This window comes from Pogona vitticeps, chromosome 6 (genome assembly GCF_051106095.1).
Source record: "Pogona vitticeps strain Pit_001003342236 chromosome 6, PviZW2.1, whole genome shotgun sequence".
In the NCBI taxonomy this organism is placed as follows: Eukaryota; Metazoa; Chordata; class Lepidosauria; order Squamata; family Agamidae; genus Pogona; species Pogona vitticeps.
This window is the reverse complement of record NC_135788.1, coordinates 84,085,714-84,113,327: the sequence shown is the minus strand read 5'-3', so window position 1 is coordinate 84,113,327 and position 27,614 is coordinate 84,085,714. Positions and strand designations below refer to the sequence as shown.

The 27,614-nt window shown below is 38.9% G+C and overlaps 1 protein-coding gene across 4 annotated transcripts; it reads right to left on the bottom strand.

Annotated features, from left to right (window-relative positions):
* Positions 1–707: 707 nt before the first annotated feature.
* STRADA (STE20 related adaptor alpha) lies at positions 708–27,562 on the bottom strand. Of its 4 annotated transcripts, XM_020796117.3 has the most exons (14): positions 26,097–27,562; positions 23,467–23,554; positions 20,321–20,378; positions 17,016–17,044; positions 13,068–13,170; positions 11,492–11,613; positions 9,819–9,927; positions 8,379–8,502; positions 7,824–7,995; positions 6,118–6,222; positions 5,730–5,971; positions 4,675–4,717; positions 1,879–2,058; positions 708–1,772 (listed from the first exon to the last, which is right to left on the bottom strand). In XM_020796117.3, exons 1-13 carry the CDS (start codon positions 26,408–26,410, stop codon positions 1,906–1,908), a joined length of 1,662 nt encoding a protein of 553 aa, XP_020651776.2. In that variant the 5' UTR covers positions 26,411–27,562; the 3' UTR covers positions 708–1,772; positions 1,879–1,905. The 4 variants fall into 4 exon arrangements, with proteins under 4 accessions (XP_020651776.2, XP_020651775.2, XP_072860144.2 ...); XM_020796116.3 differs by having other exon boundaries at positions 708–2,058; XM_073004043.2 differs by lacking the exon at positions 5,730–5,971 and having other exon boundaries at positions 708–2,058.
* Between the last annotated feature and the right edge of the window lie 52 nt (positions 27,563–27,614).

Below are 27,614 nucleotides of genomic sequence, written 5' to 3'. Positions count from 1 at the left end.
TTAAATATATCACTTAACCTGGAAGCCCTAGGAGGGTCACTCTAAGCCAGTTCCGATTTGACAGCACAGAACACACCAGAGCCATAAGCAACTTTTAAAAATGATCTGGGAGTGGTTATTGCAGGAGCAACTCTCCAAGGTCACATGTGTGAGAGACCTTTAGCCCCTGCTCTAAGCCTAAGTCATCGGAAACCAGTCTATTTTGCTTCTGTTACACAACGCTTTATATTTTTGTATTCATAAAACAAAATCTGCTTTTAAGATGGGCTGCTATTGCTTAGTTCACTTCAGCATCTTAAATTATTTGTTAACTTCTGGTCTTCAGCATGAGGCTGAATGTGTCTTCTCCCCACAGTAATTTGCTTGTTAAGTCTGAAGAAGAGTTTCTAACATTGAAGCAGGTCCTAATAAGGATACTGCCTTACTTTTATTTTAAAAAAACTTGTTAACAGCAAAGCTTTATTTGTAATTAAATAAATCACAGCTGCCATATTACCTATTTAACTTCAGTAACAAAACTTTGTCCCGCGGCAGGAACTGTTCAAACCAGTAAGGCTTATTTAGGCTGTGAAGAGCACCAGGCAGGCATGGTGTTCTTTTTTCATGTGGAGAGTTTTTTTCAGTTATGGCAAGATAACTTTTTGTACCATCTACTGCAGGATGAACATGGTAAGGTAACTGTCAGCATATACACAAGTTACATCAGCTAGAAGTTCAGAAATATTTTATTGGCAACAAACTAGAACAGTAAATGTAACTTTGGTTCAAGTGCAGTTAAGAAGCAGGTATGCAAAGCCCTGCAACTGCTCTAGTCAGCTAGATGCAGGAAGAGGTTAGGCTCAATACTTGATTAAGGAAAAACGGGTAACAAGGTAAAAGCTAAGGAGAATAAAAATGTACTCCATATAGTTAGGAACACTCTACAAGCAAGCCAAGAGTGTAGTTGACAAAAGCAGTTTTGCAAAGATGTATCATCACTTGTGACCTGTGCTAGACAGAAGCTATATAACACTAAAATAATCTGAGAATGAAAACTACAGCAAATGTGTGAAAAATGAGTGTACTTTGGCATTGAAACAAATATAAAGAATCTTCAACAAGCCAGAGAAATGTTCAGGGATGATACCTTTGCTGAAGCTACTGAGCAAGTTCAAATGCATTCTCTACTTGGAAGAGATGGTTGAAGCTTTTATAATAATAATAAAGAGTGCACAGCACTCAGCCTTACATAGATCCACAGATGGGACAGTAATGACATCAATGAGGGACACTGGCTTAAAGTAGAAAGTACTGAGTCTACCCCTGATTTCCAGCCGAGGATTCTTAGCACCACAGGATTAATTTACCATTCCCATCCTAAATTGCTGGGATACAGGAAAAATTTCAAGCAAAGGAAGACAAAGTTCAATATAAGACATACCTGTTAAGAACACTACCAGCATTTTTACTTATAAAAGCTACAAATTTTCTATTATGATGCTATAAGTGAGCATTTGCAAAGTGGCATGTGAGCATCTATGCACACTTTCAGCTATCTCAAAGGCAATTCCTTGAACAGGTAACTAAAACACCGGAACATATCCTGTCTACATTAGACTTCTACGAAGAGATGGCAGAGAAGACAGGTTCAACTGAGCTCCACTGACAAAGTAGCCATAATCATAATCAGAAATGGAGATCTCTGGCAATATATCTTTACCATTTACTTCTTCCACCTCCCACAGTCTGATCCCTGGCCTTGCTGCAGTGTAAGTGTCATTCAGTTTGCTTTCCTAAGGAACACAAAGTACAACATAACATTCATCATGGCTTTATAAGGAAGGGAAAAAAGGTTAAATAAATTAACTATGTAGAAAAATTTCAGAAGGACTTCTATACTTTCATGTGTTTGCTTCTTTTGGTGATCTAAAAATCCCAGTCATCCACCTCAAGTTGCTCCAGATTGGAAACCAGTCCAAAAATAAGGTTAGGATCTTGTGCCTGCACACCTTCAAAGCTGGCGATTGGTGTAACTGGATATAGAAGTTCAGGAAGTGCTTCAGATGCACGGCGTTTAATCTGGAAGGCATGGAAGAAGTCAATGTATAGAACTGAGAGCACTGTGCTCATTTAGCAAGGATTAGCTAGACTACAGTTGTGTTCAAAATTATTCAACCCCCAATGCTGTAAAGGGGTTTAGGGACTATAGTGTACATTTGGAATTGTATTCAGAATGAAATCCTACAAGGACGTTTTAAAGAACCAAATGCAACTAAAATAACATCAATTGTTTATGTAATACAGTAGTAAATGTTTCTTTTGTGGTTTCTTCATTGCCACAATTATTCAACCCCTTAAAGACTACCACTCTGAAGAAGAGAGGTTCATTCAGGTGTTTTCGATCAGGTATTGAAAACACCTGTGGATGTCACCGAGCACCAATCAAGCATAATAAGCACCAATTAAGCAGCTTTAAAATGACGGTGATACTCAGCTCCTTCTAGACATTTCCTGGTGTGGTTACAAACATGGTGAAGTCAAGAGAATGGTCCAGGAAGACAAGAGAAGAGGTGATTTGTCTTCACAGGAAGGGCAATGGCTATAAGAAGATTGCAAAGAAGTTAAACATACCAAGAGACACCATAGGAAGCATCATTCACAAATCCAAGGCAAAGGGCACTGCTGAAATGCTACCTGGTCGTGGAAGAAAGAAGATGCTGACTTCGACTGCTGTGCGCTACCTAAAGCGTAGAGTGGTGAAAAGTCCCTGTGTGACTGCTGAGGAACTGAAAAAAGATTTGTCAGATGTGGGTATAGAAGTTTCAGCTCAGACAATAAGGCGCACACTGCGTAATGAAGGTCTCCATGCCAGAACCCCCAGGCGCACCCCCTTGCTGTCTCCCAAGAATAAGAAGAGTCGACTGCAGTATGCCAAAAGTCATGTGGGCAAACCACAAAAGTTGTGGGATAGTGTTCTGTGGACTGATGAAACAAAATTAGAACTGTTTGGGCCCATGAATCAACGCTATGTTTGGAGGAGGAAGAACAAGGCATATGACGAAAAGAACACCTTGCCTACTGTGAAGCATGGCGGAGGGCCAATAATGCTTTGGGGCTGTTTTGCTTCTGCAGGTACAGGGAAGCTTCAGCGTGTACAAGGTACCATGAATTCTCTTCAGTACCAGGAGATATTGGATGAAAATGTGATGCAGTCTGTCACACACCTGAGGCTTGGGAGACGTTGGACCTTTCAACAGGACAATGATCCCAAGCATACCTCCAAGTCCACTAGAGCATGGTTGCAGAGGAAAGGCTGGAACATTTTGGAGTGGCCATCGCAGTCACCAGACCTAAATCCGATTGAGAACCTCTGGTGGGACTTAAAGAAAGCAGTTGCAGTGCGCAAGCCTAAGAATTTGACTGAACTGGAGGCTTTTGCCCATGAAGAATGGGCGAAGATACCCGCAGATCGCTGCAAGACACTTGTGTCAAGCTATGCTTCACGTTTAAAAGCTGTTATAACTGTAAAAGGATGTTGTACTAAGTACTACGATTGAATGTCACTTGGGGGTTGAATAAAAACTAATAATGATGTGAGCACAGAAAAGACATTTGTGGTTATTTCATTATATACTTAAGGTTATATTTCTCTGACCTACAAGTGCCTCTTTCATGTAAATGTAAGCAAGATGACTGAATGATCAAAATCAATGTCAAAATGGCCAAAACATTCAATTTCAGTGGGGATTGAATAATTTTGAACACAACTGTAAGACAACAATTCTCATGTAGAATTCAATAAGGTTGTATCACAGAAAAGATATAATAGTATATTAACTTCTCATTCTAAGACTACAATGTGAACTTTCATTAGTTTCATATATATGCTGATAACAAATATAGCTCAGACCCAACACAGCAGAAAACAAGTGTCTAACCAACAAAAGAGTATCATGACAGTACTTCTACAAGGAGGTGAGTAAATGTCTTCTGCTTCCTTCCCTAGTATGAAGACATACTCAATGGAAAAATGGAACCTTCATAATTCTAAGTTGCAGGAACTAAAAAAATATCACTGTCATGTATGTGTTGTTGCCTGCTCTAACTGGTTTTTAAAATTTCTCAAGACATAGTTATGTGAGACTGCCTCTGCATGTTGGCAAAATTAAAGGGGAAAAATAAAAGTGGCACTTTAAAAGACCAACAAGTTTGTTTCAATATGAGCTATTGCAGATCCTGTCTGAAGAAGTGGATTTTGACCCACGAAAACTCGCATTGGAACAAATCTTCTAGTTTCTTAATGCACAACATTTTGTCCTTCCCCCCCTTTAATTTTATTAACATGTTGGTTTTTAAACGAACGCTTCTCCATTAGTTTTCTTGCCTGCTACCATCAGATTACAGGCTCCTAATCCAGTAAGAGAAGCCCACAATTAACAACAGTGTGCTGCTTATATACTGCGCCATAGTGCTTAAAGCACTCTATGGGTTATTTGCATTTAATTATGCAGGCTACACATTGCCTCTGCCAAAAACACACTCTTAATCTCAGAGGAGTGCACAGCCCCTCCAAAGGCCAGAGAAGGTTCCAACAGCAACAATTCCCCTTCTGTCCCCTGTCACTTCACCAATAGCACAAGGTACACCAAGGACAGAATGTCAGCAGGGCCAAGGGAAATAAACAAGCCTATTTACCTGTTTGAAGAAGGAATGGTTGAGCAGTGCACTTGCACTAGGCCTATGCAAGAGAGAGACAAGGAAAGGGAATATATTAACAGACAGAAGACACAAACATGGAAGGACAAGGAAAGGTGCATTTTCCCTCCCAAAACTCACTGAAAAATTTAGTAAGCTCAGGTCCTTAGTATAGAAGGGGGGGACACCAAGATTTTGAGTTATCATAAGAAGCACATGCCTAACATTTGTGCTCCATTTTCTGCCAGGTGTAACAAAGTTTTCTCCACTGCCTCCATGCAAGGAGCCGCTCAGCCCTCTTCCCTACATTGGTACTCTGAATATTCAAAGTGCAGTGGAGAACAGGTAGGCATATACAACTGTTCCCCATGTGTTCCAAAATAACCAAGCCACCCTCCTCCTGAGTCACACAGGACAATGTTTCTCCATCTAGTCTTTTACCAACACTTCTCCTAACCTCATCCACATTTGCAATTTTACAAACCAATATATTTTATGTAACTTTGCATCATCTGAGTTTAGACTTTCTTGAGGCAGACACTGACATTATCTGCCTTGTTCATACAAGGATATAAAAATCTATTTCATAGGCACAAGCAGTGGATGCCTCACAATCTACCCTGCAGAATGTTTTAGCTTTGCTTTCCCCTACCAAATGCTTCACAATTATTTTATGTCCTCAACAACCCCCAACCAGGGGGGTCCTATGGCTTCGATTTTCTGGTGAATCTAGTATAGAGGACAACAGATGCTACCAAGACGTGAAACACCATCAGTAGTTAAACCACTGCAAAAAGCAAAGCTCAGGAAAGTTAGCCTTGGAGTACAATGCCTAGGGCAGATGGTCATACTGGTTGGTGGATTTGGAGCTGAACTCCAAAGAAAAGTTAACTATTCGAAGCTTTAAAAGATATGGTTCTAGGATCCATGGTAGCAGAAAATAAAGTTTAAATGTGTACTGGGCAGTACACAGATATCCCACATCACTCCGCCAGATGCAACACTTGAAAGTTTCCTCCTTTTATTATTACATTATTTCTTTTTTCTTATTATACCTCAAGTCAGGATTCCGCTGCAAGCACTGCTCCACAAAAAGGTGGAAGGAGAGTGAGAAGGTACGGTTGTATGGATGTGGTGCTGCCTCGCCATTAGAGGCCCTGGCGCTGCTGGCTGCTGTGCTTTCCCCAAGGCCAGTGCTAGCCCCAGAATGTGATGGTTTCATGGTCAGCTCCTCTGGAGGAATTGTGGTCGTGTCCAGGAGACATGGTACAGTGCCATTGAGCTTCTCCAAAAGCATCTGAAGTGTCAGAAGAGGTCAGTGTGTTTGGCCAACTAGAAAAATGTACATCACTACAGAGCAGTTAGTGCCATGATATCTGTAGCTTCCTTGCTCTAACACGCTATTGTCAGGGCTGAGGTACAAGGGAAAGAGAAAACCCCTACCTGTGTTGCAGGCATATCTTTGAAGGGGACATGACCATTTGCCAGTTCACAAGCTGTTATTCCTACACTGTATATGTCTGATTTAGCATCATAGCCTTGCAGATTCTAAAACCAGAAAATGAAAGTAAAATTAGGTTTAACCTGCTGGGATGCCATTTAAATTGAGGAAATAAATTGAATGAAGGATCTGTCATAACATTCTACACAACACTCATATAATCTTCTGTTGTTGCTCCCTTCTTAAACAGTGGAAGAGGAGAAGGATAGCCCAGTTTTGCTGCTCAATGTCAGACCTCCCAGCACAAAGAAATGTGTACTTAGAAGAAAGATACTGGTCAAAGCTGTTCAGAAAGCATCCATCACACAATAGGCCATCTGCATTGCCATCCTAAAATGTGCAACCTGAGCTCTACTCCATACAAGTCATGTTACCACTGAGATGCATTTTGCAAGAATTATATAGATTTAAAAGTGAAGAAAATTCCTCAAAGAGAAAAAAACTTCAGCTTAAAGCAAAAAGTTATGATTGAAGCTATATCCACCAAAGCAAAGAAATTCAGACCACAGATCAACCACCCTCCTCAATCAAAACATGGGCATAATGATGCACCTTTCTCACTTTAACTTCTATTCCCAAGTATATACTACAAAATAATCCCACTAAACCACACTCTATATAAGGCATGATTAGCAGTGCAGGATAACTGAAATGAAAGATTTCAAGTGTCAACATCTACAAACAACAGATTTGCACTGCAGTCCAAGGCACTAATTACGTATGTTATACTGCACTCCAGACAGATCTGTACTTAAGGGAAAGATGCCTCATTGAACTTATCAGGCTTAGTCCTAGGTAAACAGGGATTTTTCTCTTTGGGGAATTAAAGGACACAGCTCATCCCCTTTGTTTACTTGGAGTGGAAGTTAAGGGACAAGAAGGAAGCATCACTGTGCCTATGTTTTGAATTAGGCGAATTGATCTGTGATTTGATTTCCTTTCAGGATATAGCTTCAACCACAACTTTTTGATTTAAACCTAAGAGGAGGGTATGTGTGTTTGTTTTTATTTTGGGAATTTCCCTGCTTTTTCAAACAAACACAAAGACGTCACTTTGGAAGACGAAAGTCTATCTTTACCACTAAACAATGTAAGGCGATACAGTTTTTTTAAAGGTACCATATAAACAAAGTAAACAGCCAAACAGCAAATAACACAATGGACTTATTATAGAAAGCTGACTGACATTTTGCAGCCAATTCTAGTTGACTCCTGCTGACCTTGAGGCAGATACAGCTACTCACAAAGCAGGTGGGATGACCATTTAAACCTGTCTCTCAGGTCCTGTATACTGAAAAGTATTACTCATAAATCTGTCCCCTATTACCCATATTTTGCTCAAAGTCTTCTGCTAGGAAACATTTCAGGCTCAAAAATGTTCCACTGAAAGCTACTTCTATCTAAAAGAATATTCTAATGTGGAGGGATGTTAGAAAACCATAAACTTCCCCATATTTGCCATTCACTATCCCTTTGGGTGAAAGGTGAAGACTTTCAAAAGGTGGCAGAACTGCAGCATTAGTGAATAGCCATAATAAAACATTAGCCAAAACAAAAACTGTAGAGTTCACTTCTAATGGGGAGAGAGCAAAAATATACAGTAAGTAGAGTCACAGCATAATGAGATCAAGAAAAGTTTTAAGATTACCTGCTGTAAGACCTCTGGACTTAGCCATGGTAGGACCCTGATGCTGTACTTGGGGAAGTCATGAACTACTTTGAGACGCTGACCATGACTGATCATGCTAAGGTTACTGCGCAGGCCAGAAAGATACACTTTCCCATCTGCAGAAATCAGGACATGACTGGCCTTCACACTCCTGTATGCAAAGAGGATAGAGAGAAAGAAGCCACAAACCCCCACCCATCCATGCTTCCTCCATTTATTACTTCATACTTAGGATTCCAAAATTTGGCATCAAAGAATATTAGATTGTTCTGCCTGGTTCTTCAGATAAGGGGCTGTGGACAAGTGTGCCACACATCTGGCAGCTGAGCTGGCACAATATTAAACTGAACAAAGTGCACATAGGCATGCCACCCTGATGACTGAGATGCAACCCAACTTGAAAATCTTCTCTTACTCCTAAGCAAAAGGTTGAATCATTGGAAATTCCAGACAAGCTTCCCAGCACCCCTCCACCAAACTCTGTAAATACAAGTTGGGCACTCTTGTTGCCTGAAGTGCAACAGCCTTGCTTACCTGTGAACATATCCCATATGGTGAATGTAATCAAGGGCCTTCAGTACACCTTGGAGGATATATGCTATAGCTAGTTCGTTCATTCCATCCATAAAATGTGTGCAAATTAAATCCTTAGCAGAACCTAAAGGGAAAGGAATACAAATTTCCAGTACTTTTAAAAACCCCAAAGCCAGAGCCAATTGTCATTCTTGCAGAAGACAAGAGATTGGCAGAGTCAGGCTACCAGAAGATGTAGGAATCAATACACTGAACTACATTTATATTGTTTTTATAATTATATAACTATATTACAGCATTGTTACAAAACTATAATGCAATACAATTATAAGCAGAGACAAAGAACCCTGGGCTCATTTAAGAAGATAAACAAAAAAGGTTACATTCTGATTGGACTACTGGATAATACACAATGGTTAAATTCTGATGTTAGAAAGTTTTTTCTTATTTAGCTTAAAATAAAATTTAAATTCGTGATCTGCCCTCAAAAGGTTGTCTACTTCACAAGGACCTTTAGTCTTTTTTCCAAACATTCAAGAGAGGTAGCATGTTGATCCATTGCAGCAAAAACAACAAAGTATTGTGTCAAGTTTGCTACCACATACTTCGTTTGGCATAAGTGTTTGGGGACTGTAGCTATTGCATCTATAGAACTGAGTGATAGGCCACAAGAGCCAAATAACATGTGTTAATCTTTAAAGTGCCCCAGCATTGTTTTTATTAAAAGCGAAAACAAAACAAAACCATTTTTTCAAGCATCTCCTGGATTTCTAAGATTGCCCTGTCTTGCTTTGCTCATATGTTTACTCTTGCTACAGTCTAAATCCTTGACTCTGCCTGCACTGATTTTTAACATAACTGTTTCCTAAAGAAATGTATCAGTCACTAAAACTTACATAGGTACAGTGGATATAAAAAGTTTACACACCCGTTAAAATGTCAAATGTCTATGATGTAAAAAAATGAGACGAAGACAAATCAATTCAGAACTTTTTCCATCTTTAATGAGACCTATGAACTGTACAACTCAGTTGAACAACAAACTGAAATCTTTTAGGTGGAGGGAAATAAAAATAAAAAATGTAACTTTTTATATCCACGGTAGCAATTAATTGAATTCCATTGATTCAATGAGCTTTCTCTAGCTGCAAACTTACTACTATATTTCAGTAGTATTTTTCTGTGTTTCTTCCAAATTAACTTTAGCAAAATAAACAGGACTTGTTTCATGATTAAATTAGGAACATTAATATAAAATTTGCCATTACACCATATGGAGTGTTGCCTGTGAAGAAATGAACCTTCACATATTCTAACTAGTTTTTTTTTTCCTGAGGCACCTAGTCATTGCCAACTCCTGTATATGACCTTACATTAAGGCCACACCATACAGCATAAATACAGCCTGCCCAATGGCAAGGAGACCCATGCCATACTTACCATAGGCCATAAAAGATGTAACAACCCACAGTTCATTGTCAGCTATGAAGGCAGCTTTATATGGCACAAGGTTAGGGTGACTGAACAACTTGGACACAAGAAGCTCACCCTGAAAGCCAGAAAAAGCAATGCAGTAAGTGTCCCAGGAGAAAAATAAGTGGCAAACTGAGCCCCTCCCCACTCTTCAATTTAATCCAGAGCTATTGTTTCTGCTGCCAGTTTAGCATACAATCAGGACTTGGTTATCTAATTTAAATGGGTTACAACTGCAAATAAAATGACAAAAAAACAACACACACCACCACCACCACCATACTTACTAAGAGCAAATCAAAAGGAAGAATCCTCAATAAATGTTTGCTAATAATTTACTCTTGGCAACAACTTGAAAACAAGGCCCATAGTTAAACACAAAAAATAGGACATAAAATGTAACTAGAGTATTTGTCTATGTAAGCTGTCTGTGGGAAAGATGAAAAATATATGAGATGTAGCACTATAAAGCTATTATTGGAAACAAATGAAAGGGAAACATGTGACATGACCTTTTTATAGTGTACTGATTAATGTGTTACAATGTAAGTTCTACCTGAAATAATACTAAATTTAAATAAATGTATTTAAATCAAGTATCCATAATTAGCTGTGCTGGCCAAAACAAAACATTTTGTCAGCTGGGTATGCAGCTAAACAGAATATCTGACAGATAAAGAGTTCTTTAACTGTAAAAATTCGCCTTACATACTTATTCATCTCCCTCCACTCCATCTTTGCAGGAAAAAAATTAAGGAGCTCATCTTATATATTTATTCCGTTTTCTTACCCTTGAGAGCTCAAAGACAAAATTTAGAGGCAGTCATCAAAACAATTGCATATTTCAAAAATAAAATGGCAGTTGAAAAAGCAGTAAAAAATCTAGACAACACTAAGTTCATACTGGTGGACTGTTGTACACAAAAACATGAGATAAGTAAACACAAATCAGGAGAATCAGTTTTACTCTGATTTTGCTAATTTGCCTATATATTTATTTTTATTTATTTAAAATATTTTTGCTGTCCCTTTCTCTTTAAAAAGAACCCAAGGTGGCTTAAATGTAGAGGAAAATACTTAAAAGCTAAAAACATTAGGCATACAAATATTACAAAAGAATCAAATACCACACTAAAATAGTAAACAAAATCAATACCAAAAACATGCAAAGAAATAAGGTACAACAATACATTTAAAAAACCCTCTCATACAGCCAGTCACTAAAAGAAAGCCTGCCTGAAGAGAAAGGTCTTTGACTGCTTGCAGAAAGATAACAAAGATGGGGCCAGGCTGATCTTCTGTGGGAGGGAGTTCCAAAATCTGGGAGTGGTGGCAGAGAAGGCCCTCTTACTGTGTCCCTGCAAAATGTACCTGTCAAATTGTTGGGATCAAGAGAAAGGCCTCCCCTGATAATCTCAATAGCCAGGCAGTCTCATAAAGTCCTGCAGTCCATGCAGTCCTAAAGATAACTTGGGACCAAGCTGTTTAGGGCTTTATAGGTTAAAAACAGCACTTTGAATTGTGCCTGGTAATGGAAATAGTAACATAATTTAAGCAACAGCTAAGATGCACTAAATGTCACATGTTAATTCAACGTGAACCAAAGTTAAGTATCTCCAAAAGGGTCAAATCTAACTAACCTGCAAAAATGCCACCATTTCATTGGTACAGGTTTCTAAGTTGATCCTTCGGACAGTGACAAACTCTCCTGTTGGTTTATACCGTGCCAGATACACAGTCATTAGCTCCTCAAAGCCCCTCCCTGAAAAGACAGAGATACAGTTATTATAAAATCAGTTTCAATACTTTCTCAAACAAAAGGCGAAAGTGCCTCAGAACCATTTTTTAAACTTATTATCCATTTTGGGAATGACAATTATAATGAAATCATCTTAATTATTATTATAATATAATTATGTGCTATCAAATAGATTCGAACTTATGGCAATCCCTTTCAAGGTTCTCTATATATAAAGTGCTTGGAGGTGGTTAACCATTTCATTCTTCTGGGGTCATCCAGGGACTGTGAAGCTCTCTCAGTTCTACGAAGACCCAACTCTTCTCTTGGAAAGTACAGTGGGGAATCAAAATTCCAACCTCTGCTGCCAGATACTTAACTTAATGAGTTAAAGCTTAAATCCATACAGTGAATTCTCAGACTATCAGAAGTTGATTATTTGAAATAATGATTTCTCAAAAATTTAAAGAAACAATTTTAGAGAAATATCAGCCATATTTGCCAATAAATAATGTCTCAAAGTAGTAAAATGACTTCTCTAACCATAACATTTTATTATAACTGTTTTTATGTTTTAGACCAAGTTCCTTCATGTTGGGCCTTTGGTATATTTTGGATTGTAACTCCCATCATTTTTGAACATTAACAATACAGGCTGGAAGTAATAAGAGCTGAAGTTCAAAACATTTGGGCCAGAATCCCACTGATTTATGCAATCATGTAGGGCAATCATGCAAGCAGTGGGATATAAGGCAGTCCACTGGGTGCAACACCCTCCTTTTACTATTTTCATGTAATCACACAAAAGCCAGCCAGGGAAAAGTGAAAACTGCTTGTGTGGTTGTCTTCCGCAATAATATTTGGCCCTGGAGAGCACAAGGCTTATACCAATAATATAAAAAATGCCAAAAATGTGATCACAATTACACAACAGCTGTTCCGTATACTCCTGGAATCATGTAATGAATAGCAGGAAAAATTGAAAAGAAGTGGAATACATACTCTGGAGCACAGCTGGCTATCAAAGCACTGCAGAATTCCACTTATGTTTTTAAATGACTTCAGAAGATTTTTGAATTTGTTATCTCAAAGCATAATGAGGTGTACAATAATGAGGTCAGTATCCGACCACAAGCTAAGCTTCACATGTGCCTTAAATGTCTCATTTAAACTAAACTTCTTTATGTCGACTGGAGCTAGATGTATCCCATGGGTCACATGCAACCCAAATGGCCCCCAGAGACACCACCTAAATAACCCTAAAATGTAATTCTTTTCTCCCAGAAGCCCAGCATGGCCTTGTGGGTACTCAAATCTGCAACACCACCCCCGACCAAAAATAATAAAAACTACAGAATGATAACACTCCAAGAAAGAACAGTATATATGTACACTAGTTACAACCACCACCACCCCACAAAAAAGCAGTATTTTGCACAGGAAACAGTTTCAAGTTTCTCCTGGAGTGAAAACATTACCTATTATGGTCAGGAGTTCGTAACAACTAATGTCAGGCAAATAACTGTTCATGATGTCCCTTTTGGGGGAAGATGCTATTGACTCTGAGCTTGCTTCATTGGTCTGTAAAAAATATAACAAGTAAGATACAGAAAATGACTAGGACAAAATCATGTCTACGTGATACTTGCATATATAATCAATCAGGCAAGATATAATTACCTGACATGATTTGAGAAAAGCAGATTGCTGAAAATGGCTTTTCTTTGGAATATCATCTATAGAAAGGACTATCCAACAGCTGCAGATTGCCAATCTAAAAATGTGTCCAATGTAAGTGGCATTTTTAATCCATCCCCGCTGTATCTGTCCTCACAAACACTTGCTCAGTTAGGCTACAATCCAACATATTCTTACTGAGATGCCCCACTAATTTTAGTGGGACCTGCTTCTGAACTGGCATGCATGCTACACTCTCAACTTATGATGCATTGTCCTCCTTTGGTATCTGTTCTGACTGGTTGTATCTGGACATCTGCTTGACACGTTTTTAAGCTAGAGGAGCTGAAGACTGAACCTATGATATTAACAGACCTGTAGAACTGAAGGAATCCTCTGAACTAACTAGGTCAATGGTTTGTGTTCCTTTCATTGATTCCAAAACTGCAATTGTCATTGTATTTCCTTTGCAGTCTCTCTTTAGGAAACCTTCACTTCTACCAACCCACTTCCACTTCCTTTATTGTCTTTCCTTTGCCTCAAAAGCACAATATATGTTGATTGCACTTAATGAATGAGTTAGTATAATAATAATTTAAAAACCCGCCAAAGTAAATTAGAGACTGAAAAAGAACAATAAAAAGGTTTTGGCACAAATGCAACCACCTCTCCACCAGTGCAATCTTAAAGATATTTACTCAGAAGCAATGTTCTCTCTAAGCCATGTGGGCCCACAGGGTTGCATCAGATGTACACAGCCGGCCGAGCCAGTGTTTCCCCCCCATTTACATCTGGTTATGGCCAGAATACTGCGGGCACAGGGTAGAGCCCCTGCACAGTGTGCTGGAAAATTAGAGGGAACGTTGCTCAGAAGTAAGCATTGCTACATTCAAAGAGGCTTAGTGTCTGGCAAACATGTACTGTATATGGGAATCTTTAAGGTGGTGATGGTGGTTGTGTTAATAAAGGAGCTCTAAAGTTCTGCACTGCAAAAAAACAAAAAACAAAAAAGCAAATTTGTTATTTTGGCATATAAACACATCTTGTTCCAGCAGCACTAATTATAACCTTCTAAATCATAATAAACTATTTTCTGCATCTCCTCACAGAAACATAAACTGCTTGAAAAATCCATGCAGAGGAAGTCTACGGAAATCTTGACATTTCACAAAAATGTAAAAAGCTTAAAATAAAATGCTACTTGTGAAGTGCAGCACACCAAAAAAGAAAAAAACAAAGAAAAAACCCTCCAAGAAAAACAAATACAGTTGTCCCCAAGGGTTTCAACACAGGATCTCTTTTGGTGTAAACGGCAGAAATTTAGAAAACAGCAAAAATCCAAAACAACCTGTACCCAACACATTCTCATTCCAATATTACTGCTTTTTAAATCATACCAGGTTTCTAAACATATGTGTTTAGTGTAAGTTTAGCTGGTCTTCTGTTTCAAGAAAATTATTCTGAAAACATCAGATGCAGAGTTTCTAATGTAATTTGGGGGGCAGGATGAAGGTAGAAAAGAAATCTATGGCAAAAATCTTATTGCTCAGTGTAAGTAAATTGCACTAGAGTGAGCCCACTGAAACAGTGGAGATTTGGTGAGTCAGCTCCATAAGTTCCATTGATACAAATGGGCCTACTCTAACTGTAATTTACTATGCTAAAATAAGTCACACTAGAGTAGGCCCATTTGAAACAATGGTACTTAGGGAGAGGTTGAATGACTCAATTGGCCTATTCTGGTGTGATTTACTACAATAAGCAACAAGATTGGCTATTTTGGTCTCATCCTGCATCTTTTTAGCATCCTGATAGACAGATCCTCAAAATCTCCAAACAATTCCTACTTAGATCCTCCCCTTCCTTAGTGAGAATTTCCAATGCAGTGGTGCCTCGCTTAACGATGTTAATTGGTTCCAAAAAAACCATTGCTATGTGAAAACATCGTTAAGTGAAACACCATTTCCCATAGGAATGCATTGAAAACCGCTTAATCCGTTCCAATGGGAACGGATTGCCGTCCTTAAGCGAAAATCCCCATAGGAAACATCGCCAAGTGAAACAATGTTTCCCCCAATGGAAAGCCGTTTAAAAGCACTTCAGTGCTTTTGAATGGCTTTCCGATGTCTGTTTTCGCTCATTTTAAGTGTCTTAAAATGTTTAAACCTGTTTTAAATGCTTGGATTCGGTAGTGCACCTTGTGAAACATGTGCAAACTTAATTTAGTTTTGTTCTGAGTCTTCGTTAATTTTTGGTAATTTTTTGTTTTCCCCATTTAAATCCATTGAATGGACAGTTCAATGGATTTAAATGGGGAAAACAAAAAATCACCAAAAATTAACGAAGACTCAGAACAAAACCAAATTAAGTTTGCACATGTTTCAGAAGGTGCACTACCGAATCCAAGCATTTAAAACAGGTTTCAAACATTCTAAGACACTTTTAAATGAGCAAAAACGGACATCGTTAAGTGAAATGCCCCAAAAACATTGTTAAACGATGGGGAAATTTCCTCAAAGAAACCCATCGCAAAGCGAATACATCGTTAAACGAAGCAATCGCTAAGCGAGGCACCACTGTACCTCCACTTTCTCTGGCATTATGCCTCCTCTAGCCTTTATCTGCTCAGATTCTTCATTGCATTTAACTGACTATTCTTCCTTACATACTTTAAGCAATTATATTTTCTTTCCATTCAGCTTCTCAGCCATCAATTCCTGTTCAACTGTTGCCCTTTCTTGTAATTTTACCAACTGCATATTTTATTCCCCAGACCTGTGAAATGTTCTGCCTCACTCCTCCTTTTTCACTAGTCCTTTTCTGTCTCAGCTGACCGCTGACTTTGCCCATGTCCCTCTGAGCTTCCTGACAATTATCATTCTTGCTCTTCCTCACATAATCTTCCACTTTATTCCTTTTACATTTTTCCCATTCTCATGTGCTGCAGGAGGTTATCTGGGAAAACTTGACCTTCCTTTTTCTTATCAAAACTGCATAGTTATCAAGGTTGTAATTGCCAATGCCTTTATTTTGAGCAGTTAGAATGTTAATAAACATTCTATGATATCAAAACAACTCAATCAACAGTGGGGTGGTGGCAGTTTAAAAGCAACTTCTCTCAGCTGTACAGCACAATCATATGTTTGTCTACTCAGAAGTCACAGTGAGTTTAACAGTGTTAATTTCCAGTTGATTGCAAGCTAAGGCAAAGTTTAGTAAGCCCTATCGAACTGAATAAGACTTGCTTCTGAGTAGACACATAAAATCATACTGACTGGCTACTAAACGTTCCTTACATAACAACCAATTAACAACCAGTATTTGGAGATGTTCAAGAAGTTGACCAAGCATTTGGGAGTTTTCCAGCTCTGACCAGAATCATGAAAAGGTAGTTGCAGGTCTTAACTCCCAGGCCATTATTTTGAGTATCACTGGAGTGTTTTCTCTGAAGAGCAGAATAACTGTTCTGGTTACAGATTTCCCATTTAAACAGGCAGTTAAAAACAGTCATATAATTTCTACTTTACTATAGGAGCCATTTGAAAACCCAAGATTTATGGCAAAACAGATCGATATGCCACACACCAAAACCTTATTTCCAGGGTGAAACCTTGTTCTCACAAATGTAAAGCTAAAAACATTTGATGCATAAATAAGGTAAAATGGAAAACAAGTTAGAATGTCCACAAGGAATAGAACGAATCTCCATGCAGTTGGCCACAGCATCACAACCTACAAAAGTCACTTACTTTTCTCCGAGAGTCACCCAGAGGCTGCTCTGGAGTAAAGAAATCAATCATTCAACTATGTTTTCTCAAACAGATACTCATTAACAATACTGTACAACTAAAGTAATGAGAAATACTTAAGGATAATTTGAGGATGTAATGAGAAATATTTATTTTATTTATTTACAATATTTTTTAGCCGCACCATTGCCAGTGGCTTCAAATATTGTGGTGGTTTTTGGAATGCTTTTATTTAAATTAGGAATCTAAATAATGTTCTTAACTGTTTTTAATTTTGGTTTTGGATACTGTTATTTAATTATATACCGTAATATAATATGTTTCTGACTGTGACTATTATGTTGTTTTATCTGATTTGAGCCAGACTGAGACCCTATGGGATGAAAGTGGCATACAAAATAAATAAATAAATAAAATTAAAATAACCTGAAGGAAGATATCCTAACTCACACTGGCACCATACTGACAGTGCTACTGAACAAAAATGGCAATTTCTTGCAGATTTTGATTATCTAATTTATGTGATGATGACCCCGTTCAAACTCAATTGATCACATGGCTCTAAACCTAAGGTCCCAAGAGGTTCTTAACTAAAACTACACTACACTTGATCTTAGCCAAAAGGCCAAGAAGTTAGCTGTTGAATGTTTTATCTGCATTTTAGTGTTTTAATTTTGCACAGTATGCCAATAAAGGTATCTGTTTGTCTAACACTCTCAGAAGCCTTCACTGCTAGCTGCGCTGGCCAGGATTTCTGAGAGTTGTGGTCCAAGAACATCTGGAGACCCAAGGTTGGGAATCACTGCTCTAAAATGAGAGGGACTCCAAATTATAAGCACCTTCCCATCAGAAGCCTAGCACCACTTGCATGCTTCGAATCTTCTATCACTATAAGACGGGAAATAATTAGAGGTCTACAACTGTGGGTCCTAAGTATCAACAAATGACCACAGTCATAGACCAGCAATACAGAATGCTTCTGGGAAGAAATATGGATGGGAATTCTAGGACTGAAGATATAAGCAACTTCTATGATTATCTCGCCAGGTTTTCAATATCCAAACTTTTCTGGGTGTGCTTTTTTGTAGATACATTACTGATACATTACTTTGCTTATTATTTCAGTACTGTATAAGGAAACTTGTAGAGTCAGTCATAACACCACTGGGAGGGATGGAGAGAAAGGCAGGGACAGCTTATTCCTGTAACTGCCTACAGTGTTGTACAGACCCAGATGAAAAACAGTTTAGATGTACAAAATTGGTAGTCACTGCAATCTCCCAAAATGATTATGTGAAAGAATCATTTCCCTGAAAGCCAACTCAAGCTTGGAGTTAAGGAGTGCAGCTGTTAATGAGGGCACCAGAGTTGATAGTCGTTGTTCTTGACATGGACATAGGCACCAAAAGGAAAAATGTACAGTGAAGATACATTTAAGGGCTAAAACCCTAGGGAAAAGCCAGCACAATACAGGGCAAAGTATATTACCTTTACATTTCAGAGATTTGGACAGACTCAAGGAACTACTCAGTGGGTCAAGTAATTGAAATCAGATTTTGAAGTGACTATGAGATCCAATTTTACATGGAGACTTTTAAGAATGGTAAAGGTTAACTGGGATGCTTTGGAGAAAAATTATTCCATTAGTCAGGTTTGATTAATATAGTAACACTGACTGCTTTATGAAAATTATTTCTATTAACTGATTTGGCTTTTGGCTTTTTTCCTCTACAATAAAAGTTGCTATATGATTACTTTTTAATTTCTCATTGAGCTTCTTTTACAAACAAATCTTATTAACTGGTACTGAAATTATTTAAATATTTTCTAATTATTTCTAGGTTGCTACTTCTGGATCTCTAGAAGACATTTATCATGTTTCCATTTTACATTTTAATTCAGTAAGAATCTAAAACAAACAATCCTTCACATTTGTTCTGAAGGAATAGTCTTTTGATTGAGGATAGTATCACATGCCCTGGAACTGGCACATATAACACATTTTAACAAACAATTTTTGAGCATTGTTATCTCTGAATGCAACGAATAAAATCTGTTCAGCAATCCATTCAAACTTGACTACTGAAATAACTTTCTTATGGACATCTGCTGCTGTTCTTGGGAACATATAAGGTTTGACATTTGTGCATTATTGATCCACTGATTATCAGTTTTGCTTAAGACAAACACTGCTTGAAGATGTGTCCCATTCTACACTATAATAGAGTTATTGTGATGTTACATTTCTGAAACAAATTATAAAAGGAGAAAGGAAATGACATTGACCTATTCATACTTTAAAAACCACATATCTACCCAAAGGCCTAATATTCTGTTGACCAGAAAGTTATTACTTCATCTTCACGTCTAAGCAGAATCCAAACAAAATAGCAGTTAAGAGAAAAGGGCAGATAAAGTAAACTAATAATATTTTAATAATTAAGCTTTGGATTAGAATGCAAGTTGCAAACACAACGCTATTCAGAAAGAAACATAATAAGGCACTGAAAAACATTTTAAACAACATAATATTAAGTTACCTTAATTTTAAATTGTATATATTTTACAACTTGGATTTTAATACATATAATTTTATTGAGATGATTTATATAGCTATTGAAATATAGCTATTGAAAATGTCTGTGATCCAGTAATTAGGCTTAAAATCTAGAGGGGAAAGTACACAGTAATATAAAAGAACATGGTTAGAAATTAGTAATTTGACATTAGCATGAACGGATAGTCTCAAATTCTTGTGACCATCCCCCTGACCTCAGCATATTCCCAAATCAGAAGAATCTACTAGGCTTTCCCAACTTCTGATGTCTACAATTTCCTCTTTATCCTGACCCAGATAGTTCAAAGTCATCTACCAACACCTTCCTAAATATTATATTAAGTGTACAGGTTGCAGCCACAGAAACCTCTCACTTTGAGCTACTTGGTCAGCTACTTTGCACTATGCTGCATGGTTTCTTCCTACGTTCTTACCACCACACCAAGGAATAACCTTTATGGACTGTACTGCAGGAACACAATTCACTAGAAATGTTCCCATCAACCCGGATGAAATGAGTGGCACAAGAATAAGGCACACTGGAGAGACTCTTGACAGATGGTGGAAGTCAAAATAGTTTACACATTATAAACCCTAAATTACTGTCACGGTTCAAGCTATGGAAAACAATGTTTCAAGGTTGCAGCACCAGTGCTGCCAAATATATAATATTCCTTGCAGTAATGAAAAGCATCAAACAAAATTGTAGAAAGGTATAGAAATTTTCTAATATAGTCTAAGTACTTACCTCCAAAGATTTCCAACTCTCTCAAGCCTTCAAAAATGAACTTCTCAGACATCCACCTCTAGAAAAGAAAACCCAGAGTGAGCTATCATGTGGCACCATCATTGGTAACATTATTTTTATTCAATCAATTTGTATATTACTTACCATATAAAATGACACTTATGGGTATCATAGATCATTATTCTTTACATTTAAGAAAAAACCTCATGGCCCCTTGACTTAAAATGCATTAACAAGAGGTAGTATAGACGTAATGCCAAGAAAGGCTTTCTTTAGTACCCTCCATTCTCATCCCTTTTATCTAGGTTTGAGCAAAGTATAATTTTGCTATTTTGGCTAGATCAACTAGCACAAGTACAAGCTCTATTTCATGGACAGTAGACTTGAGAGTTGCCTCAAACAAGCATAAGAGGAAGACAACTGCCATGTAAAAGGGGGGAAGTGAACACACAAGATTAAGGCTCATTGCTGTGATACATTGTTTAGCATTATAGTATAGCTAAATTATCTTGAACTGTAGGGCCAAAATGGCACATGTTTTTCCTAGCAAAAGCATTCTGTTTACTTTGCTCCTTATCCAACACAAAAAGTTAATGAAGAAGGCTACAGAGAGTAGTGCCTGAAACAATACTGGACAAGAAGGTGATGAAGTGAAGAGTTTACCCCCCCCCACCCCACCCCACTTAAGGCTGATCATTTCCCTTATATAAGAAAAAAGCAGAGGTGAACAAACAAATGCCTGTCTTCATCACTTCTATTTTAGCTCTTAGCTGAGGCAATCTTGTTTCATTGGTTTCACAGGAGCCAATGACTAATGATAGGCAAATCGTGACATCATTGGTATCAACTTAGAAGACACCCAACTACAAATACCAAAATATTTTTTTAGAATAACTAATTATGTCTGCAGAATGACATAGAACCTGTGATATGGTAGGAAAGATTCTTCATTTGTGGAAATGCATCACTTCACAAAACGAGTTAACATCCCAAATGAATGTAATTAAAGTTCAACTTGATAGCTGGAATATGTATACTACTAGTGAAATCTAAAATGAAAATTACAATTAACTCTTCACAGAATATTATCTCTTGGAAGCTCATATAGCTCATTCTTGCTAAAATCAGTATGTTAGTAGTTTTCACTGCCTGCATTTCTACACATAACTCTTCATGCATGATATCTGTGTGTTAATAGTTTTCAGTACGTCCCTTTCTTTCTGAGTACCTGGATAAAAGTGAAGATCATTTTAAAACATTTATGAGTTTCCCAATAAGAGCAACATCCAAGAAAAGATTTGAATGTATTTGACTGTAACATTGAATTCACATTTATTTATTTAACTTATATGCCGCCCACACTACCCGAATTCACATGACACACACTTCATTGATTTTTTTCTCCACTAATAAAAAGTTCAGTTCTGCCATTTCTGGGGAAAACTTCTAAGGTTATTTATACATTGGAGAAGTCAATATAAGTATTTAGCACACAAAACTTTGAGAAGTTACAAAAAACATGTGAAAGCATTTCTCTATCACTTTAGAGCACTAGGAAATGTTCTGGAAAATACTGATTTTCTTTCAGAAATCCTTATCATGGGATGGAACATTATCTAAACTCCATTCTAGCATAAAATTATTCTGCTCAAATATTCACACTATAAAGAATTAAGCAAAGCAACAAGAAACATTTTTCATACTTGAGCAACTGTTGTATTCGGACCTCCTACCAGAAAGTGTCTTGACACTGAAGACAACAGGTATGGTCAAGTGTCATAGCATTGTTCATCATGAAGGAATGAACTTAGCCTCCATGCTCTTTCATATTCACATTTTTCTTCCACTTCCAGCTTGTAAGATCATAAACTTCTACTACTGCTTTAGATTAACCGCAATTTATGATGTTGTCTGAACTTCAAATTTTGGGTAATCTTTAATATGGTTAAGTGAAGTAAGCCAGTTTCAAAGTTCATTGTTTGATATCAGCTAATTTCCATTAGATCATAATTAACCACAGTTTGTCAGATTCAGATGAAAAGCTGTGGTTAACAGAAAGAAATAGGAGGGGGGAAAGTGAACTTGGGAGAGACAGTCTTCTTTCCATTATGATAAACTACTGTCTGCTGTGACATTTACACAAGTTAATTAAAATTGTTTACTTTTTCAGATTAATAGGTGCAATATAAATGAGAAATACTACTACAGTGCATCAGTATTTTAAAGATTCATCACTAAGGGAAAGAAAGCCAATACCAAAATATTTAAAATCAAAATCTTGACCTTTCTCCAATTAGTCAAAGGAAGTTTATTTCAAGAAGCTGCAGTCCATGGCCATCTCTCAAAACTCTAGATGCAAAAAAATAATTTTGAATTTGGTGGCTTTGTGGCTCCAGCTTGATCTTAAATGTGTCTGGTCAAATATAGTATGTTTCTTCGCAGTTATATATGCTTAGGACCAGGTGGATAAAAATAAATGATTTCTTAAAAAACAAATTGATTTAAATCACCATTTAAATTTTTAAAAATATTTTTATTTAAATGTCAAATAGCGATCGCTCCGTATAGCAATGAAATGGCTTTGCAATGGACTTTTTGCCATCGCAACAGCGATCACTTTGCGATGGCCCCTATGGGGAAATTTCGCTTTGCGATGATTGCAGGGAAGCGATCATCACAAAGCCCCCATTTTCGGCCAGCTGATCAGCGGTTCCAAAATGGCCGCCGGGTAAACAAAATGGCCACCCGCTGTTTCGCCTCACTTTAGAGGCACCGAAAATGGCGACTGCAATGGAGGATTTTTGCATAAGGTTAGTTTTTAAGCCCATAGGAATGCATTAAACGCGTTTTAATGCGTTTCTATGGGCTTTTTAAAATCGCTTAGTGATGAAATTGCTTAGCAGCGATTTTTGCTGCACCGATTAACATCGCTAAGTGAGGCACCACTGTAGATCCTATGTAGGACTGCAGCCACTGTGCTCTAATCCAGATATACATAATCAATTTAACAAAAGTGGACCCTTGCTGAAAAGGAAACATGTGAAATATAACATGCTAATGCGCTCTGTACAAAAACCACATGCCTAGATAGGAATGGACATGCAGACAATGCTTTTAAATAATTCTTGAAAGTGTTTGACACTCACCCTAATCCGTTCTGGTTTACTTACAAGGAAAGACATGGAATCCAAACTTGGTAATACAACTCCACAGGCACGAAATGTTAAAGTTGCCCTGATAGTGAGAAAGAACACTGTAAAAGCTGGAAAGAAATGTAGTGTTTCTATCTCATTTATTACCTGCATTTCAACCACAGTCAGTGAATAGTCAGGGGAGGGGCAGAAGCTGCACAGACATCAAGTTCAAATGCCTCCTCAAAAACAAAGCTCACAAACATGTCTTGTACTAGTTACAACCAGATGAGCTCTTCATGTCTCTTCATCTCCATAATGGAGGAAAACTACTGGAAACAGAGCTCCTGCTTTTGTCACTTGTCCCAAGTTTATCAAAATATATAATTCTGGTCAATATTAGGCCTCTACATGGGATGACTGACACAGAAAAAAACTGCTATACAACTTTACAATGGTGCAAATTCTGCTTACATCTCTTTTTTTCCTTGATTTTAATTTGTCAGAGGATGATAGAATAAAGAAACTGAAAGGAACCTATGAGTCCAAGCTGATCAGTGCAGGAATTCAAGTTTGTATCTAACATATGGCTTGTATCTAGCTTAGTCTCACATGCAAAAAGGCTTCCTATTCCTAATAATGGGGATGAACTGTTGTAAGAGGGATGGAGATCTAACATCAAACCTTTCCTCAGCCATACAGTATCTATTAGTGACAAGGACTAAATGTAATGAGGGTGAAAGAGGAGAGTGCAAAAAACGGTCTGAAGCTCAACGTAAAAAAAAAAAAAGATCATGGCCACTGGTCCCATCACCTTCTGGGAAATAGAAGGGGAAGATATGGAGGCAGTGACAGATTTTACTTTCTTGGGCTCCATGATCACTGCAGATGGAGACAGCAGCCACGAAATTAAAAGACCCCTGCTTCTTGGGAGGAAAGTGATGACAAACCTTGACAACATCTTAAAAAGCAGAGACATCACCTTGCCAACAAAAGTCTGCATAGTCAAAGCTATGGTTTTTCCTGTAGCGATGTATGGAAGTGAGAGCTGGACCATAAAGAAAGCTGACTGCTGAAGAATTGATGCCTTTGAATTGTGGTGCTGGAGGAGACTCTTGAGAGTCCCCTGGACTGTAAGGAGAACAAACCTATCAATTCTAAAGGAAATCAACCCCGAGTGCTCACTGGAAGGACAGATCCAATACTTTGGCCATCTCATGAGAAGAGAAGACTCCTTGGAAAAGACCCTGGTGTTGGGAAAGTGTGAAGGCAACAGAAGGGGACAACAGAGGATGAGAGGGTTGGACAGTGTCACCGAAGCGACCAGCATGAATTTGACCAAACTCTGGAAGGCAGTGGAAGACAGGAGGGCCTGGTGTGCTCTGGTCCATGGGGTCACAAAGAGTCGGACACAACTGAACAACTCAAGGCCCCTTTCTGACAATGTTGTTGTGAAGATAAAATGAGATATACTGTGATAATATAACTATAACGAAGTTTTAGCCACATCAAAGTTCTAATTGTCACTCCTCAAGGAGAACACAGTCTTACTTAGGTTTATTAAAAACGAATACTGTATATCAACACAATTAAAGTTTGAAAAGAAAAAATAAAGAACATTTTAAGAAAAGAGACGAAGTCAATACAGTACTGCAAACATCACAATTCAATCTCAGGTTTATGAGGTGACTGGGACAATGCTGTCTTTTATCTGTAACCTTTATTTTTCTCTGTAAGTGTATGTTTTATTGATATGTGGGACACAAAAAAATAGGACAGCTTAAGAATCTGTGACCAGTATCTTTCCATTGGAGTGCTAGGCACTCTTTCAGGAAGAAAGCACCCCACTAACACAAGCTAGACTTCAGGTTTACCCAATCAAATTTCCTGGCAAGGGTTTCTGAGTAAAAGGAGGAAGTTTCTACTTCACAGACCCCACAGTTCACTGTTACAAATGCAAACTTTCCTTTTGATAAGCTATAAAGGCAGATTAAATAAACTGAGACACACTAATCAAATCTTAGCAATTAGCCATAGGGACCCATAGCCTGTCGCTTTGTACAGTAAATTACACTAGAGTCGGCCCGTTGAATCAATGGAGGTTTGGTGAGTCAACTTCCCCATAGGTCCCTCAGGCTAATTCTGGGTCTTTCACTAGAGCCATTTGAATCCACTGAATGTACGGAGAAGCTGCTGGCTCACCACACCCCCACCGGTTCCATGGACCTACTCTGCCGCCGTTTACTACACTAAGCCATCGGATTTTGGCAAAAGAGAAGCCAAAGGTTCCGTGCGGGGATGCAAGACATGGGCGACCATCCCCATTCCTGAAAGACCCGTTTCTGGGACACCGACGCCGACCCCCAATTATGGTCTCGAGGAGCCCACTCTGACCCTGCGGGCCAATCTTGCCTTTCTCACGGGAGCAGAAGCAATGGGCTTCTCCCCTCGCCCTCCGTTTTATATTTGTCCGCGACCTTCCCCAAAGGCGCTCTGGCAGGGAAGGCCACCCTCAGCGCCCCCTCAACGTAGCAGATACAGCCAGACGTCCCAAAGCCAACGGGCGCAACGGCGCCAGAGTCTCTATCTTTCTCTCCTCCCCCCCAAACGCCCCATGTCTTTCGTGGGGACCCGGCGCGACTCACCTCAGCCCGGCGGGCTCCTCAGGGCCGGCGGAGTCTCTCGGCAACCCCGAGGCACGCGGCTGCGGCTTGGGTTGCGCGCCCCCTGCGCTGCCTCGCGGGGAGCGGCCGCTTGAGGCCCTCGGGGGCAACGGCTCCTCCTCCTCCAGTATCTCTTCCTCGCCCCACACGGGCCGCCCCACACTCACCGACCCGACGAAAGCACCCCGAGCTTGGAAAGCGGAGAGGCGGCGGCGGAGAAGCGCCTCAGAAGGAAGGCACAGCTCTCCGAGAGTGGCCCAGGGAGCTACGAAAAAGGGAGACGAAACCCCAAGCATCGAAAGGGGAAAAAAACAACTTCCGGTTTCCTCCTGCCGTTATTTTTGTCCCTCTCAGGGCCGGAAGTGACGCCTCCTAGCAGGAGGCACGGCAACGGGGCCGGAAGGAAGTGAAATACGCTTGTCTTTCAGACAGCACAATGCGATGTATTTTTGGGTTTTGCATATATGCGAGTAGGGGAAAGGAGACAGTAAGGTCTAGGTTAATGGTTCTTAACTTTGGGTTACTCAGGTGTTTTTGAACTGCAACTCCCAGAAACCCCAGCCAGCAGAGCTGATGGCTTCTGGGAGTTGCAGTCCAAAGACACCTGAGTAACCCAAGGTTAAGAACCACTGGTCTAGGTGAATATTTATAGCAAGGCAGCCAAATACTGTATTTATCCAGAACAATGGACAAAGGTGGCAGCAATGCTGATACACTCAGCCTGTCCACACCAGCATATAGATCGTTGAAGGTTGAAATTACAACCTTCTGTGGAGTGAAATGAGGTTGAAGAGACTCAGCTGTCCTAAATATGAGGCACGGGTTTCCAAAACTGAGACAAATTCCCAAGGACCTAGATCCAAAACAAACAAAACAAAACTGACAACTGAAAAATTTCACCCTTGGAAGGGGAGGACAGTTTTTCAGTTCAGGCCTAGTGCTAAACTGCTGGAAAAGGAAAACCTAGCAAGTGACAGGCTTTGAAATGGAATCAGGTGGCAAAGTGGCTGAAAGTATAAATAATAGTGATAAGAGGTGTTTTGTATTTGAGAAGGATGAAGAGTTTCTAAAATGAGTCAGGTGGCCAAGTGGTTGAACCAATAATTTCCCTACCATAGGGTTAGAAAACCTAAAAATTTAGTCTGGTTGCCAAGTGGCTGGAAGAGTGAAATGTCTGAAGTGTGGACATTTTGTTCTTGGAGTAGGAGGACACCTTTAAATGGAGCCAAGTTGCCAACTCATAAAAATAGAAAAAGTTGGCATGGGCAGAAATTTTATCTTGGACAGACTGATGCTTAATTCATGTTTTGAAGCTGCTAGGAAAGTAAAGTCCATCAAGCAGAGGAGTTTCACAGCTGCTGTGCAAGGCTAAGTTCTAAACTGAGTCAGGCAAAGTGGTTTGAATAGCAAAAGCTAGCAGATGGAAGTGGACAGTTTCAGATTTGAGGCAGGTGCTCAAAACACGAAGAAAGGGTGTCTGATAATTGGAGAAGTGGGCAT